At 40.1% G+C, this 13,634-nt stretch overlaps 1 protein-coding gene across 1 annotated transcript; it reads right to left on the bottom strand.

The window, feature by feature from the left end:
• Positions 1-2,699: 2,699 nt before the first annotated feature.
• On the bottom strand, positions 2,700-4,248 carry LOC131303673 (myb-related protein 315-like). The gene is made up of 3 exons (XM_058330655.1): positions 3,857-4,248; positions 3,519-3,648; positions 2,700-3,413 (listed from the first exon to the last, which is right to left on the bottom strand). The coding sequence occupies exons 1-3, from the start codon at positions 3,987-3,989 to the stop codon at positions 2,903-2,905; spliced, it is 774 nt and encodes a 257-aa protein (XP_058186638.1). The 5' UTR covers positions 3,990-4,248; the 3' UTR covers positions 2,700-2,902.
• Positions 4,249-13,634: the final 9,386 nt, after the last annotated feature.

Raw genomic sequence — 13,634 nt, 5'->3', positions numbered from 1 at the left:
CAATACTCTAAAATGGGTGTGATCCAGTGCGACCAAATCTATTTTCTCACAAAAAAATTCACAGAAACCATCTCCGATTATGTACTAAACAGAATTCGATTAGCATGATCTCAATTGTGATATATCTACTCGACACGACCTACAAATTGAACAGTTTCGATTGAGAAATGAACCCCGAATCAGTTCGCAATTTACCAATTACACATTGCAGTTCGTCCTTCCAAAGAGCACTTCGTTTAAGAACAAAACGGTTTTGATGCAATGTGGCAAAGTCTATTTTCATAAAAATAAAAACATATAAATCATATCCGATTATGTACTAAAAAGCATTCTATTCGTATGATCATCATTGCAATCAATGTTCTTGACAAGCCCTACAACCTGAACAGTTTTGATCGATAGATAAACCCGGCATGAGTTCACAATTTTCCAATTACAAGTTGCAGTCCCTATAAACACACTTCGCAGGTTCAAGATGAGAAGTCCCTATTAAATCCGGGCGACGCCGTTTTGAGGAACCTCCGTGTTGAACTTGCGAGGTCCGTACAGAATCTGCTCGACGTCGTTTTGAGTAAACTTCATCTCCCCCAATCAACCAAACCGAGATTTTCTCCGACATCGTCGGTTCTTCTTCTTCTTCTTCTCGCATTTCGTTATATCTCATCAATTAATCTACTTATGTTCTCACTCCTTCTATTGGCTCTTACGGAAAATGCAAGAAAACCGAGAATTTTTAAACTTTACTTATGCTTGCATATAGCCTGTGTCTACAATTGGGTTTGCATGAAGAGTGAATATGGGTAACAAGATACGAAAAAATGCATTGTTGTTTCCTTTTTTTTTGGTGTTTGGATAAACAGCTTGGTGGGTTTTTGATTTCATGAGCAAAATCGAGAGACCAAAGCGGAGAGTTGTTTACGCGACTCGAACCGGACCGTTGTGCTCGGGCCCCCCTCAATAATTTCGTGCATGAAGGTACCTCAGTTGTCTTTCTTCTTTACCTTGCTTCACTTGAATTGATACCCCACTGCTGATCACTTGAAGTTATATTTTCGGTTTTAATGGTATTTGTCTTAGTTTAAGCATGTCATATTTCTGCTGTTAATTTAGAAGGGGGTGGAGGTGAAGATTCTACAACTGCATGAAACTTAACATGTGTGGCAAATTTTTAATTTTTCGGTTTTGATGCATAAACCTATGCGCAAACCTACAACCTGTGAGATATGCACAAGAAAATACTTGACATAGCACAATACTCTTGTTTAGCTTTTCTGTTGGTAGTTCTGAGGCAGTCCTAAGAAGGGATGAGCTTTTCCCAGCCGAAGCCGTTCTAGGTTCTAGTTTAGATTTGTGTAAGTAGAATTCTAAATCGGTCCTTAGAAAAGACGTGTTTTCCCCTGCGGAAGCAGTTCTGCATCTATATTCTCCTAAGAGTAATGGCATTCCCTTATGCTTTTTTGATGCTCTCAGTTGATTCTGAACTTAATGAAGAATTCAGTGCTTGCTTGTTTGTCCAGAGGAGAATAGAATGAAGCATTCAATTTCCAAGATGTTGTCAAAGCGAATACCTGTAAACATGCAACCTTATGTAAATGATGTTACTTATTGGGTGTTAATGTCATGAGGGTTTTGTAAAACTTGCTGTTAATTTGTTGCAGAGGCCTTCCAAAGGAGAATATGCTCTTTTGTATTTTCAGACTAATTAGATTTTTTCTGGGGTGAGAAATGATACATAGCATAGTCTCAAGTGGTTGTAGTAAAGGTTAGAGAGGTTTAACTAAGCATCATAAATCCATGTATGATACCCCGGGTAGAGCTAGATCTCCTGCACAATTGATCCTTTTTGCTCTCTTGCGGTACTCCTTTTTTTTTTTTTTTGGTTCCTCTTCTCTCCTGCTCATTTATATCTGTCTACGTATCTACAGTTTGTTGCTTAGTGAAACCTTAGAGGATTTGCTATGGAAAATGGTGTTTGAACTGCTAGGAATCCAAATGCAACTGGTTCAAGAAGCAATTGTATTCACGACTAGCTAGGTCATTACAATCATCTATAGGAAGGATTACCACTCTGACAAATTTAGTTCCATGAGTTCAACTTATGGTACTGCAATATCAAGTGGTGCAAACATTGTACGTAAATGTACAACACAACGACGAGCACAAGACTGCCGAACTAGCAAGGACAATAACACTGAAAGGAGTTGTAGTAATTGCCTCTAGCTGGCTAATTTTGCACTTTATACTAGTGACTATAGTAGTAACCTCTTCACTAGAAGTGAGAAAAATTGTCTAGCTATCCAATAAAATTATTAATTGAATAAGAGTCACGAGAATTAACCTCTTCACTAGAAGTGAGAAAAATTGTCTAGCTATATCCAATAAAAGTAATAGAATACGAGTCACGAGAATTAACCTCTTCACTAGAAGTGAGTAAAATTGTCTATGTGCTGAAAGGGACCGCCTTTTTTGCATGATTCCCACTTTTGTTGCTTTGATATATATATATAGTGTGCCTAAAGTAGCTGTATTACAGAACCTTAGTTTTTTATTAGATAAAGAGAAGTGGCCTTGCTTGTCCTCGAATGAACCTCCATGCAAGTATAAAATACCAAAGAAATATATATATACAGTCACAAAAGATATAAATACAACTAGGAGAATCCAAATATCATGCATTGATCACAAAGCATGAAGAACATGTAAGAAGTTGAAATTAGAAATTAAATGGGGTTTGCTAGAACAAAAGTACTCAAAATCAGAGTAAAAAACAATTTACAGTACACTTTTTTTGGCTCAAGTTTTGATCAACTGACTACGCCCATACGAATATAATAAGAGTGGAGACAAATTGGGCCAAGACACCCTGCATTACCAAAAAAGAAAAAAAAAAGAAAAGGTTGATTTATTGGCAATTCTTCAAAAACAACAACACTTCTTCTAGTTGGTTGAAACCATCACATGATAGCATGGAATCAACCCATTGTTGAATAGGATTGGATTCACCCATTGAAGGGTTAAGAGACTCTTCCAAAGAGAATGAAGGGCTGCAAGAACTGGGATTAGTAGCTCCTTGGTTCATCCACAACCCAGCATCCAAACTCACCATTTCATAACCATGTAAAAGTTCACTTGTTTCATCCAAGTTCATGTCACCTTCAGTTAATTGTTTCTCCTCATTCTTTGTATGTTTCTCCATGATCATGAATGGAACTCCCAAGCTTCCCTCTCGTTGCGTCGATGAATTCGATGTTGGGATCGCCTCGGTTTTTTCTTCATCTTCTTGTTGCTCAATTGGTTTGTGGGACACAAGGTCCACTCCAAGGAGCTTTAACCTTTTCTTGATTCTAGTGTTCCAGCGGTTCTTGATTTCATTGTCCGTGCGGCCAGGAAAATGCGAGGCTATTTTAGACCACCTAGAAAAGATTTTAAGTCGGGTTAGGATAATTAACAAACTAAATTACGAAAGATTTCATAAGGACATTAGATTAATAAGTGCGGTGTTGGCTACAAATTAAGACCTGTTACCAAGACGGGCATGGAGTTGTATAATCTGATCCTCTTCGGCTTCTGATAGTGCCCCTCTTTTTAGGTCCGGTCTTAGATAATTAATCCATCGTAGTCTGCAACTCTTTCCACATCTTTGCAAACCTTCATTACCACCAATGCAAAATTATTTTAGGCAACCTAAAAAATCATCTCGTAATGAACTTCTAACCACATAATATAGCGAGAATCTCTAAATACGTGAATTCAAGGTAAGATCATGTGGCTTTGAGTCATTAGTGCAAGACAACAAAGATTTCAAGGGACAGATGATTCTGTGTCGACAGGAAGGAGGCTTTATTGATTTGTTCACCTGCAAGCTTAGGAACCGTCCGCCAACAAAGGATACCGTTGTTGAGGATGAAGTTCATGAGCTTGTGATCTTCCTCAATGGCCCATGGACCTCTCTTCAACCCTACCTTGTCACAACAAGGTTGCCTCCCCATTCTTGCGGTTTTTAGAGACGAGTGGAAAAAGGCAGAGAAATCACGTTCGAGAGCTCGAAAATGGAAGGAAACAAACACAAAGGAGGTTAATTATACTCTAAGCAAAGATTCTGCCAGATCATTCAAAGCATAAACAAAGAAATGCTGCTGTTTAGAAAGGGAGACACATGATTGATATTGAGGAGGGGAAAAGCATATAGAACTACTGATGGCTCAAAAGGCATGGATGGTATCTATAATGACAAAATGGCCACCACCCTATTTTTCTTGATGGGTATCGTAGGGTGTCCCGGGCCAACTTGGGCGGACCTCAGACTAATCTCTAGAGCCCCTTTCACAATCGTTTCAAACGCTTATGTGTGTAGTTGAGGTGGTCTCAAGACTACAGCCCCTCCCATAACCGTTTCACACTTACGCGTGGGGTGGGGTGTGGTGGCCACCACCCTTTCGTTAGGACATTGTATAGTTTCCCCTGAACCTCAAAATGAAAGGAGGCAAAAAAACAGACGTGGGTCACAGAACTTTGTTGACAAATTCAATATTTTTGAAGCCAAAAGTCTTCTCCCTTATTGGGGGTTTTAACAGATTAAAAAAATGTTGGGAGAGTGATTAGGATTCCTTGGGCCCTTGAAAGCCGGCCAGTTTTGTCGTTGGAGCAAAATCTTCTGAGTTTGATATTATGATTATAGAATAGGGTCTACAAAGTATAATGTGTTCAACTGATTGCAGCAATATTCCCTTACCAGTAAGTCCAACAAATTGGCAACACAAGTTTAGCACATCACGAAAAGCTAGTCCGAACGATGTAGACCAGGGCTCCTAGCTTAGTTGGTCGTGTACTAGTACTTTGGTGCTGGGAGGTTCTGGGTTCGAGCTGAGAGATCGACATGTTGATACCCCTTGTAGTAATCTAACTCAACTACCATACTAACATCCTACCGTCTGCCAAAAAGGATGATTTGACTTTGCTTAGTATTATACATCCTCCCATGAATTGGCTTTGGCCGATTCATAGTCGATGTGATAAACTCAAGAGGGATGACCAGTTGTTGATTTTAGGTACGTAAGCTAGTTTGGACACAGTGTTATGAGGAAAAAAAATCAAAGAAAAACCAGTATAGGCAAAGAGGTTCAAATCTAGATACCAAAATTCCCCATAGACTACTGTGGAAGAACACTAAGAGGGCAACCACAAATGTGCTTTTGTAGGTACAAAGTGCAACGGAAAATGTTAGGAGGGGGAAAACTTGTAACACCCCAGATTGGGGGGAAGTGCTTGTCCCACATTTGTTGGGAGCTAGAGCCTCACTTGGTATATTTCACAACCACCTAGGGCTACAAATCACCTTCTTAGGTATACCCTTTAAGGCCAAATGTTCAAGCCGAAGGCCGAGAGGGAGTCCATGGCAGTTGGATTGGGTCGTTACAAAACTCGTCAACCCTTTAAAGAGAAAAACAGATTGTAGCAAATGGGAAAGGATAAATGTCGGATTGAAATTATTGCATTTCATTTTCTTGTGCAATTGAGACTTCATCCAGATGAGTGGTATAACAAGTTATTTTGTTTATTTATTCACTGTTTTACAGCTAATCATAATTTAAGGAAAAAATAGTAACAAGGCCAATATATTCTGTGCTGAGAATTTGGTAAGCATATATGAGTTGCCTGAGGTTCATGCACACAGTTTTCTTCGTGCCTGCAAGTCAGGAATATTCCCCTCTCATTATTGTGATCAGCACAACACAAACATTTAAGAACCCATTCGTTTGAAAGAACTGATAGTGAAGTCTGTTCGACGGGACAAATAGTGAATAGATATATCATCTCGTTAGGTGTGTATAATCATATCGGATGATTGAGATGAAATTAAGAATCACACACACCCCATGGTTTTGTATATAATGTACTTTGTGTGATTATATACCCGATGCATGTTAAGTCGTCAAACTGTAAGAATTTTAACCAAATAAATGTATCCTTCTTGAATAATCCAATTCAAAGCTCATATCCGATCCAACAAACGGGGTCTTTGGTATCCTTTTGGGTGAGGGGGAAAAAACAAGACTTAATTGTCTTGAGATTTTCTAAACAACTTCCAATGCTTAATCATGTGTGGTAGGGTTTAACTTGTTTCATTTCAGAGGTATAATTAAAATACCAGCTGTAGTATCACAAGTAGGGATTGCTTGGATACCATCGTCCCTGGATCAACTGCAACTAGAATAACCTTTAACCTCCCTCAGATTTCACTCATATGTTTTGGCTGTGCAACATTTCACAAATTGAACTGTTCAAACAAACATTACCCCACCGGCCAAGTGGCGAATGACCAATTTATCCGATTGGAAACAGAGACGCGGCAAGTCTTTCATGTTGTTTTGGCTACTTCTTTTTGCTAATAAGGTAGGTCGGGGAGATAGCAATCTTTTTTGGACGTGACCAAAGAAGCTCCTCCCTATAGGTTCAAGGCCACAGAATACGTTTAGAACCATTTCTCTATTTTTGTTATATGTATCAGAGACTCTTCTTAATAAAGGAATCGAATGGCTTTAGATTGTTGGGGATTTATTCCATCATAATCATAAAACACTAACAATCAGAAATGACAAGAAACACTAAAATCATGAACTCAAATAATCAAAGATACTACTTAGACAAGTAGAGTGGGGAGAAATAGTCTGTGAGATGGATGAGAAGCACGACATTTGTCCTACGGCCATGTTTGCTTCCTTTCATATAAGTTCTAACGGCTGAATACAATTGCAAGATACAACTGACGAATCTTACAGTTTGTCTCTACGCTACACTATCGGTGGAAAACATGGATGCCAAGTATGAATTGAATTGCCCGTATAAAATAAAGGAGATAGAGAAGATAGAACTTAAAATGCATTAAAACCAATGTGGATGGTCCTCTATTATTTATAGAACTCCAAAAACATTTTCCCAAGAGTCACGCCCGCAAAACAGTGGTGGTATGGACACCAAAATTTGGGGGTTTAAATGTAAAAGCCCTGTCAAGCGTACTTCTTAGGATTATCCCGATGATTAAGCAGTTTTTATGTGCTTCGATGAATTGTGGAAAGCCTTATGAATTCTCTAGAACTCTTAAGAAATAAAAGAGTACCTTAGAGCTAGAAGGAAGTATCGAATGCAGCTTAGAATGAGTTGAGAGGAGGTGAAAATGTGTTTTAGCCTCAGTGGCTCCGACAATCTTTGAATTAGTCTACTTTCGACCAACTTTTTATAAACTAAAATCTATTATTTTTATGGTTCGATACAACCATATTTTAATACTTCGAATACCCTCTTTATCGATATAAAATAGGTTTCAGTCTGGTTTAAAATAAAGGAGATACAAACGTTTTACAGAATGATTTATTTTTTTACTCACTGAAGGTAAAATAGTCACATCTTTTTAGGTACAAATAACTTTGGATCAAAATTACTTGGGTTAGAAAATAGACTTAACAAGCTTTCTAACGGTTTAAACCTTGCGAAAATCGGAGTTCGAGAGTGTCCGGAGCAAGACTGGAAAGTTTGACAAATTATAGAGTTTCGCGCCTAGGCGCCATTTCGTGCGCCCCGGGCGCAATAAGATGCGCCTCAGGCGCATTGAAGATCAAAAATTTGTCAAATTTTGCGGGCTTCTCCCGAACACTTCCGAACTCCGATTTTCGCAAAGTTTGAACCGTTAGAAAGCTTGTTGAGTCTACTTTTTAACCCAAGTAGTTCGGATCCAAGTCTTTCATGTTGTTTTGGCTACTTCTTTTTGCTAATAAGGTAGGTTGTTTCATTTCAGAGGTATAATTAAAATACCAGCAGTATCGATCACAAGCAGGGATTGCTTGGATATCATCGTCCCGGGATCAACTGCAACTAGAATAACCTTTAACCTCCCTCAGTTTGCACTCATTTTTTGAACTGTAAATTGAACTGTTGAAACAAACATTACCCCATCGGCATAAATGGCAAATGACCGATTTATCCGATTCGAAACAAAGACGGCATAGTTACTACCAACAAGCTCCTCCCCTACAGGTTCAACGCCGGGCTATGTTACAGGCACACTGTGTCTACTCCGAATAGCCATAGTTACTACCAACACCAAGAAGACCAGCAGGCAAGCCAATCGGGATGCAACATTCGAGAGGGCGTCAATAGCACGCCTTGAATCCATGACCTCTTTAAAGTTAAATATGCCTTGGTTCCCAAAATAAATAACTCTGAAACAAAGAATAAACATATGGTGACAATACCACCTACTACTCATTGGAACCAAGACAGAGAAATGCGAAATAAAATAGCAGGATACTGCTTGTATACAAAACGATAGAAATGGGATGTTCTAAAACAATTTGAAGCCCAGCTGACCCAGATATCATATGGAGTACTAATAGCTAGCAATCTATACATAACTTAAAAAATAAGAAAATTGCCATGGTAAAACAGTGATGGAAACATCACCGTTTAATTTTTCACTACTTTGGAAATGAACACAGAGTCTAGCAGGACGATAAAAAGACAATTCACGAGCCAATCCTATGGTTAAATCCGTAAGATGGACAACTCCGACTGCACTTCCAAAAACAAAGGGTCGCACGGAGGGTGGCAATTCCTCGCACACCACCCGATTCATGATCCTCCTGTTGTTCCTCCGCTCCCATTCTTGCCAAGAGATCTGTACAATGGCTTGCCCGTTTTAGTATTTGATCGATTGCGCTTGATGTCGTGTGAAGGAGGAATTTTGCATCTTCAATTCAGATGACCCAAAATTGTCCTTTTCAAATAGGATCACTCTGACAAAGGTGAGATTGAAAGTTGCCAAGACATTCAACTATAACTCTGCCACTTCTTCAACCTCTCTCTCTGTACTTTGAGAGCCTCTCTCTAAAACTTTTCCTCCTTCTAGGGTTACCTCGGGGGTGGGTGATCGTGTCGTTTTCGTATCAAAAATAATTAATAAAACAGAATAATTACTACTATCTAAAAAATAGCGGTAAGTACTCCGAGTATCGTCCTCAGAGATTATGAAGGGATTATGAAGGCTAAATTGCGATTGCTTCAATTGATTTCTAAATTAATTCGAAAAAGGATTTGATGGTTTGATTTCTTAAAATTACGCAGAATAAATTAATGTAAAGCGATTAAAAAGTAAAAAGAGTTTATGAGAGAAAATATTTAGGGTTTCGAATCCACTCGACCAATTGTAACAATATTTATGCGATGATAAAGGTTAATTATTCGAATCAATCCGGATATCGTTTGCAGGCCCTCACAGTATCGCCTAAAGATATTTATGAATCACCTAATAGCATGGGGTATCGCCGCCTAGCACGAACCGTCTTACTAGTACGACCCGTCTCTATGGCACGGATCGTCTAATAGCACGGCGCGTCTTACAGAGTATAACCCATCTTACTCAGTTATCACAAACAATTAAGAACCGTTGTATGAACGTGCATAAAAATCTAGAAAATCATACACAAAATTTGATAGAGAAAATTAGTACCGCAAGTAATCCTCAAGTCATACAACCACGATTCGAATAATAAAAACACTAAATCAAAACATAGAAATCGTGACTCAGAATTCGAGCTTCGTCTATACCCTAGAAACGAGTTTAGCCGGATATCGGGGTGGAACTCATCACAATATTGCTTCTGTTTTCCACCGTGATTGACTGTCGAAACCGGTTCTGCACAGCTCTCGATCACAGCTTTTTCGTTCTCTGATGGCGTGCATATCTCGCCCACTGTTCTCGTCTCCTTTTATAACCCCTCTAGCCGACTTATATTTTTCGTCGTGCCTTGCATGCGTGGCCTCCCAAATCCCCAGTAACCCTATTTGTTCCACTGCATATGTCAAAGCTGTGGGCAATTAATTCCCATTGCCGTGAATAGCTTGGAGGGCCCCCATTTTCCAAACATTGTGGGCCATGCCCATTGCCGAGAACTGGCTTGGGCCAATTCTTTTTTCCTCTTTTCTTTTCTTAGTCCAAGTCTCAGTCAAAATAAAAAAATACTACAATTCTTGGGCCACCAAGACAAGTACTCAAATTGTATTCTGTTACACATTCACTTCCAAAAACACATGCACTGCAGGAGTATTCATAAGGTCCATTAGAATGTTAAAACCTCTAAGTACCTAAAACACAAAAACAAGCATTAAGCACTGAGTAATAATATAAATGAACTTAGCGAGGATAAATTAAGGGGCGCTTATATGAACATTTAAGCGCCTATCAGTCGGGGTGGCAGCCGCTTCTCACGTCCACCTCCCCCCTCCCTCCGGCCTCCCTCTTCTTCGCCTCCTCGCCTCGTCGTCCACTTGTTTGGCCTTGCTGGGACCGATCTGGTGAAGATTTGAAGCAGGGATGGTTTGGCTTTGCTCTTCCGGCGAATAAGCCGACGAATCCGATGTGACAGCTTCCGGCGAAAACGTCCTCCACCGGGTTTTTATTTTTCCTGTTTTGTTTGTTTTGGATTTTGTTGGTGAGGTTCTCTCCCATTAATGGGAGTTGTCCCTCCCCTGTGGGGGTTTCTGGTGTTGTTTGGTTGTTTTTGCCGCAGTTGAGGGATTGTTGCTCTCTTTGTTTGGAAGTCGGTCATAACCGATTCGCTGGCAAAGCCTGGTTGTGAGGCTGGGTGATATATCTTGGGTAACTAGGCCTGTTGTTTGGTTATTTGCTCCCCTTGGACGATATCTAACTTCGTTGTACTCGGTTGTATATGCTATAATGCAACTCCTACCATCTTGAAAAAAATTAAAATTAGAATAGGATTACTCTGATGCAGTGTACTCCAGTGATGTACCCAAAAGAGCTTTCCAAACACACGGGTGCTTGGACGTTTCCTTCAACTTCCGAACCAATAGGTACAAGTACAACGGCATAATCAATCATGAGAAAGTAAAATCATCACTGGAGTGCTTGGCTATATTCCGACTCGAGCAAGTCCATCTTGTATCGAATTTCATGTCTGAAGTTAAAATTTGGACAGAATGGCAAAACTCTCTCCACCCTTACGCCAAGTATATTCCGTATTTTGGCAATCCTGGCAAGTTCGGCAACAATTTTGGCACTTGTCAAACTTGCCAGATCATCCAAGCCATTGGATTTGCATCAACAAAAATGAGATGGGTGTTATTCAATGGTTTGGATTTGAGATTATTCCAAAATATCACTAAACCGGTGCGGCAGGATTGCTATTTCTTTTGTTTTTTTGACTTTCTTACACTAGCAATCTAGATAATGACTTCGACAAAGTTATTTTGACATCAACGAGTGCACTTGCTCTGAATAGCCTATTACTTTGAAGTCATATGGCAAAAGTGTGGTTAAATAAATACCAACTGCCTCATTTTTTTTATTTTTTTTTAGTGACGGTCAAGGCGTCCGCTACCATAGTAATAGCATATTCTTTTCAATAGCTTAGTGTTTTCAGATTATCTTACGTGCACCTCAACAAATTCCTGATGTATCAATCTCACCTTTGGAAGAGGCTGTGAATTCAGCAGACTCATGAATCACAACGGCTCTAGTAAAAGTACTGAATGTTAAATTAATCACTTGCGTAATGGAAAGTTTGAATTCTTTAGCCCATTCTGCTCTAAGGTCATCCCACTTAAGCCATTGGCTTTTTTTTTGTTCAAATAAGCCAATTAGTATGGTTGATGAACCTATCTACTTATGATGATGACAGTGACTAATATAAAACGGAAGAGAAAAACTTCCGTCTGTTTTCGTGAATAGTTGTTTACGGAGGTGCATCGCGGCCGTCGGTTTCAGCAATTGGACGGTCAGAATTTTAATGAAAGTTTTCCGAGGAAGTAATTCGGAGCTGTCCAATGCCAAAACGAACGACTGTGATCGTTTCAGTTCTGCAAATGGCTTATTCATGGACCGTGAATAAGCCAATCTCATCAAAAAGAAAATTGATGAATTCCCATCACAGTCCCCTCCTTAAATATAGGCAGGTGGGGCTTTTGGTGTTGAGAAAAACAAATAGAAAAAGCCAAATAGCTAACACCCAAAAAAATGAATGATGATTTTTATGTTCTCCTTTTCTAGTCTTTTTCTTCCAATCCAATGATGGGCAGCCTTTGCTTTACACATGGAATTAAATACTAGAGTACCTTTAAAGAGGTCATTGTGAAGAATTGTTTCAATGCTGATAACTATTGGTACCAGAATATGCCCATCACTCCAATAAAAGTTGATTTCATCCTCCAAGGACCCTCGTCGACGTGCTCTGATAACAATTCACACGCGTTATGTCATCTCGTCATCTCGTAACCATCTTGGGTCTCTCTCAATGACGTTGTGCATTACGTTTGCCGAGCGCCACGTCGGTCTCCGCCACGAGGCTGGCCGGGCAATGTCGTTCTAGCATGCATCCATGTGGTGCCGACAAGGGTCGAGTGTCCCTATGGGTCGGGTCTAGCCGGACCAACGCCATTCGGCCACATGGCGTCACGCCCGCTGTTTCGCAGACGGGCTCAAAGCACTTGGCCCAGCCTGTCACGGCCCAAACAAGTTACAGTGTTCTACTCCTGTTCGGCCCATAGCTTGTACAATCGTTCGACCTGACGTCGTTTATTGTTGTGCGGAAGCCGAACAAACAAATAGTGATTATGAATATTGAATCGAAGAAAAATAGATGTGTGAAACAAACCAAACGTGAGAGAAGGAGAGAGAGAAATCAAACAAAAAGAGAACAGATATACATGGTTCGGTCTTACTTTTAGGATGTAAACCTAGTCCACGGGCAGTTGATCGATGGCTTTACTAATCAAATACGAATGCTCAAAGAGCTACAAAGAAGAAGTTTGCAGAACTCTCTTACCAAAAGCCAAAACAAGGGAGCAACTCTCTCAAACCCTAATCAAATGCCTAATATTTGCTTTCACACCAATAAAGAGGCATAACAAGTGTATTTATACCTAAAGACAAGCTGTCTAACAAGTCCTAACCATATTGGGCTTTGGAGCCTCCCAAAAACCCTAAAAATAGACTCCAAACTTGCAGATCTGTGTCCACTTGTCTGGACCAAGTATACGCTAGTCCGGGCCAAAATAACAGATTGCTCCAAAAACGCATAACAAGCGCTGGTTCGGACCACCAAGACTCTTGGTCCGAACCATGGAGGCTGCGAACTTCAAAATCGAGCTGAAATTCAACAAATCTCCACCTCGACGAGATATTCAAACACAACTACCAAGTGAAGCCAAAACCAAAGTCAAATCGAACTGCCACAGACCAAACTCTCTCTAAAAGCTCGAACCAAAAGAGAGTCAAAGAGAGGACGAATCAAATCTAAGGAAGCAACCAAGTCCTCAATGAACAAACCAAACCGATCACCAAACTGCAGATGAACCCAAAACAAACCAAGCATCGGAACAACCTTAAACCAATTTCTGAAGCTTCGAGCAATCTTCAGAACCAAAAACAAAGTTGCAACAACTCCAATCCAAGTTCCAATAGCTAAATCCAAATCCAAAACCAAACCAAAGAACCTAACCAAACCAAGAGTCAACCCCAAGACGCAAAAGAACCAAACCGTCTCCAAGGTTGTCTCAAACCCGCGCCCTAAGGCGCGTGCACCCCGAAGGGCGCTCAAACGAGTGGAAGGCGGATTAAGTCC

The sequence above is a fragment of the Rhododendron vialii genome, chromosome 10a (assembly GCF_030253575.1).
Source record: "Rhododendron vialii isolate Sample 1 chromosome 10a, ASM3025357v1".
Taxonomy (NCBI): domain Eukaryota; kingdom Viridiplantae; phylum Streptophyta; class Magnoliopsida; order Ericales; family Ericaceae; genus Rhododendron; species Rhododendron vialii.
This window is presented reverse-complemented; position numbering and strand designations above follow the sequence as displayed.

Bases quoted from the DNA above. Each gene is read 5' to 3' on its own strand.
- LOC131303673 (XM_058330655.1), bottom strand. From the start codon at position 3,989: ATGGGGAGGCAACCTTGTTGTGACAAGGTAGGGTTGAAGAGAGGTCCA. The intron at 3,649-3,856 runs GTGAACAAATCA...GTGGTAATGAAG, and splicing joins GACGGTTCCTAAGCTTGCAG to GTTTGCAAAGATGTGGAAAG. The intron at 3,414-3,518 runs GTCTTAATTTGT...AATCTTTTCTAG, and splicing joins CATGCCCGTCTTGGTAACAG to GTGGTCTAAAATAGCCTCGC.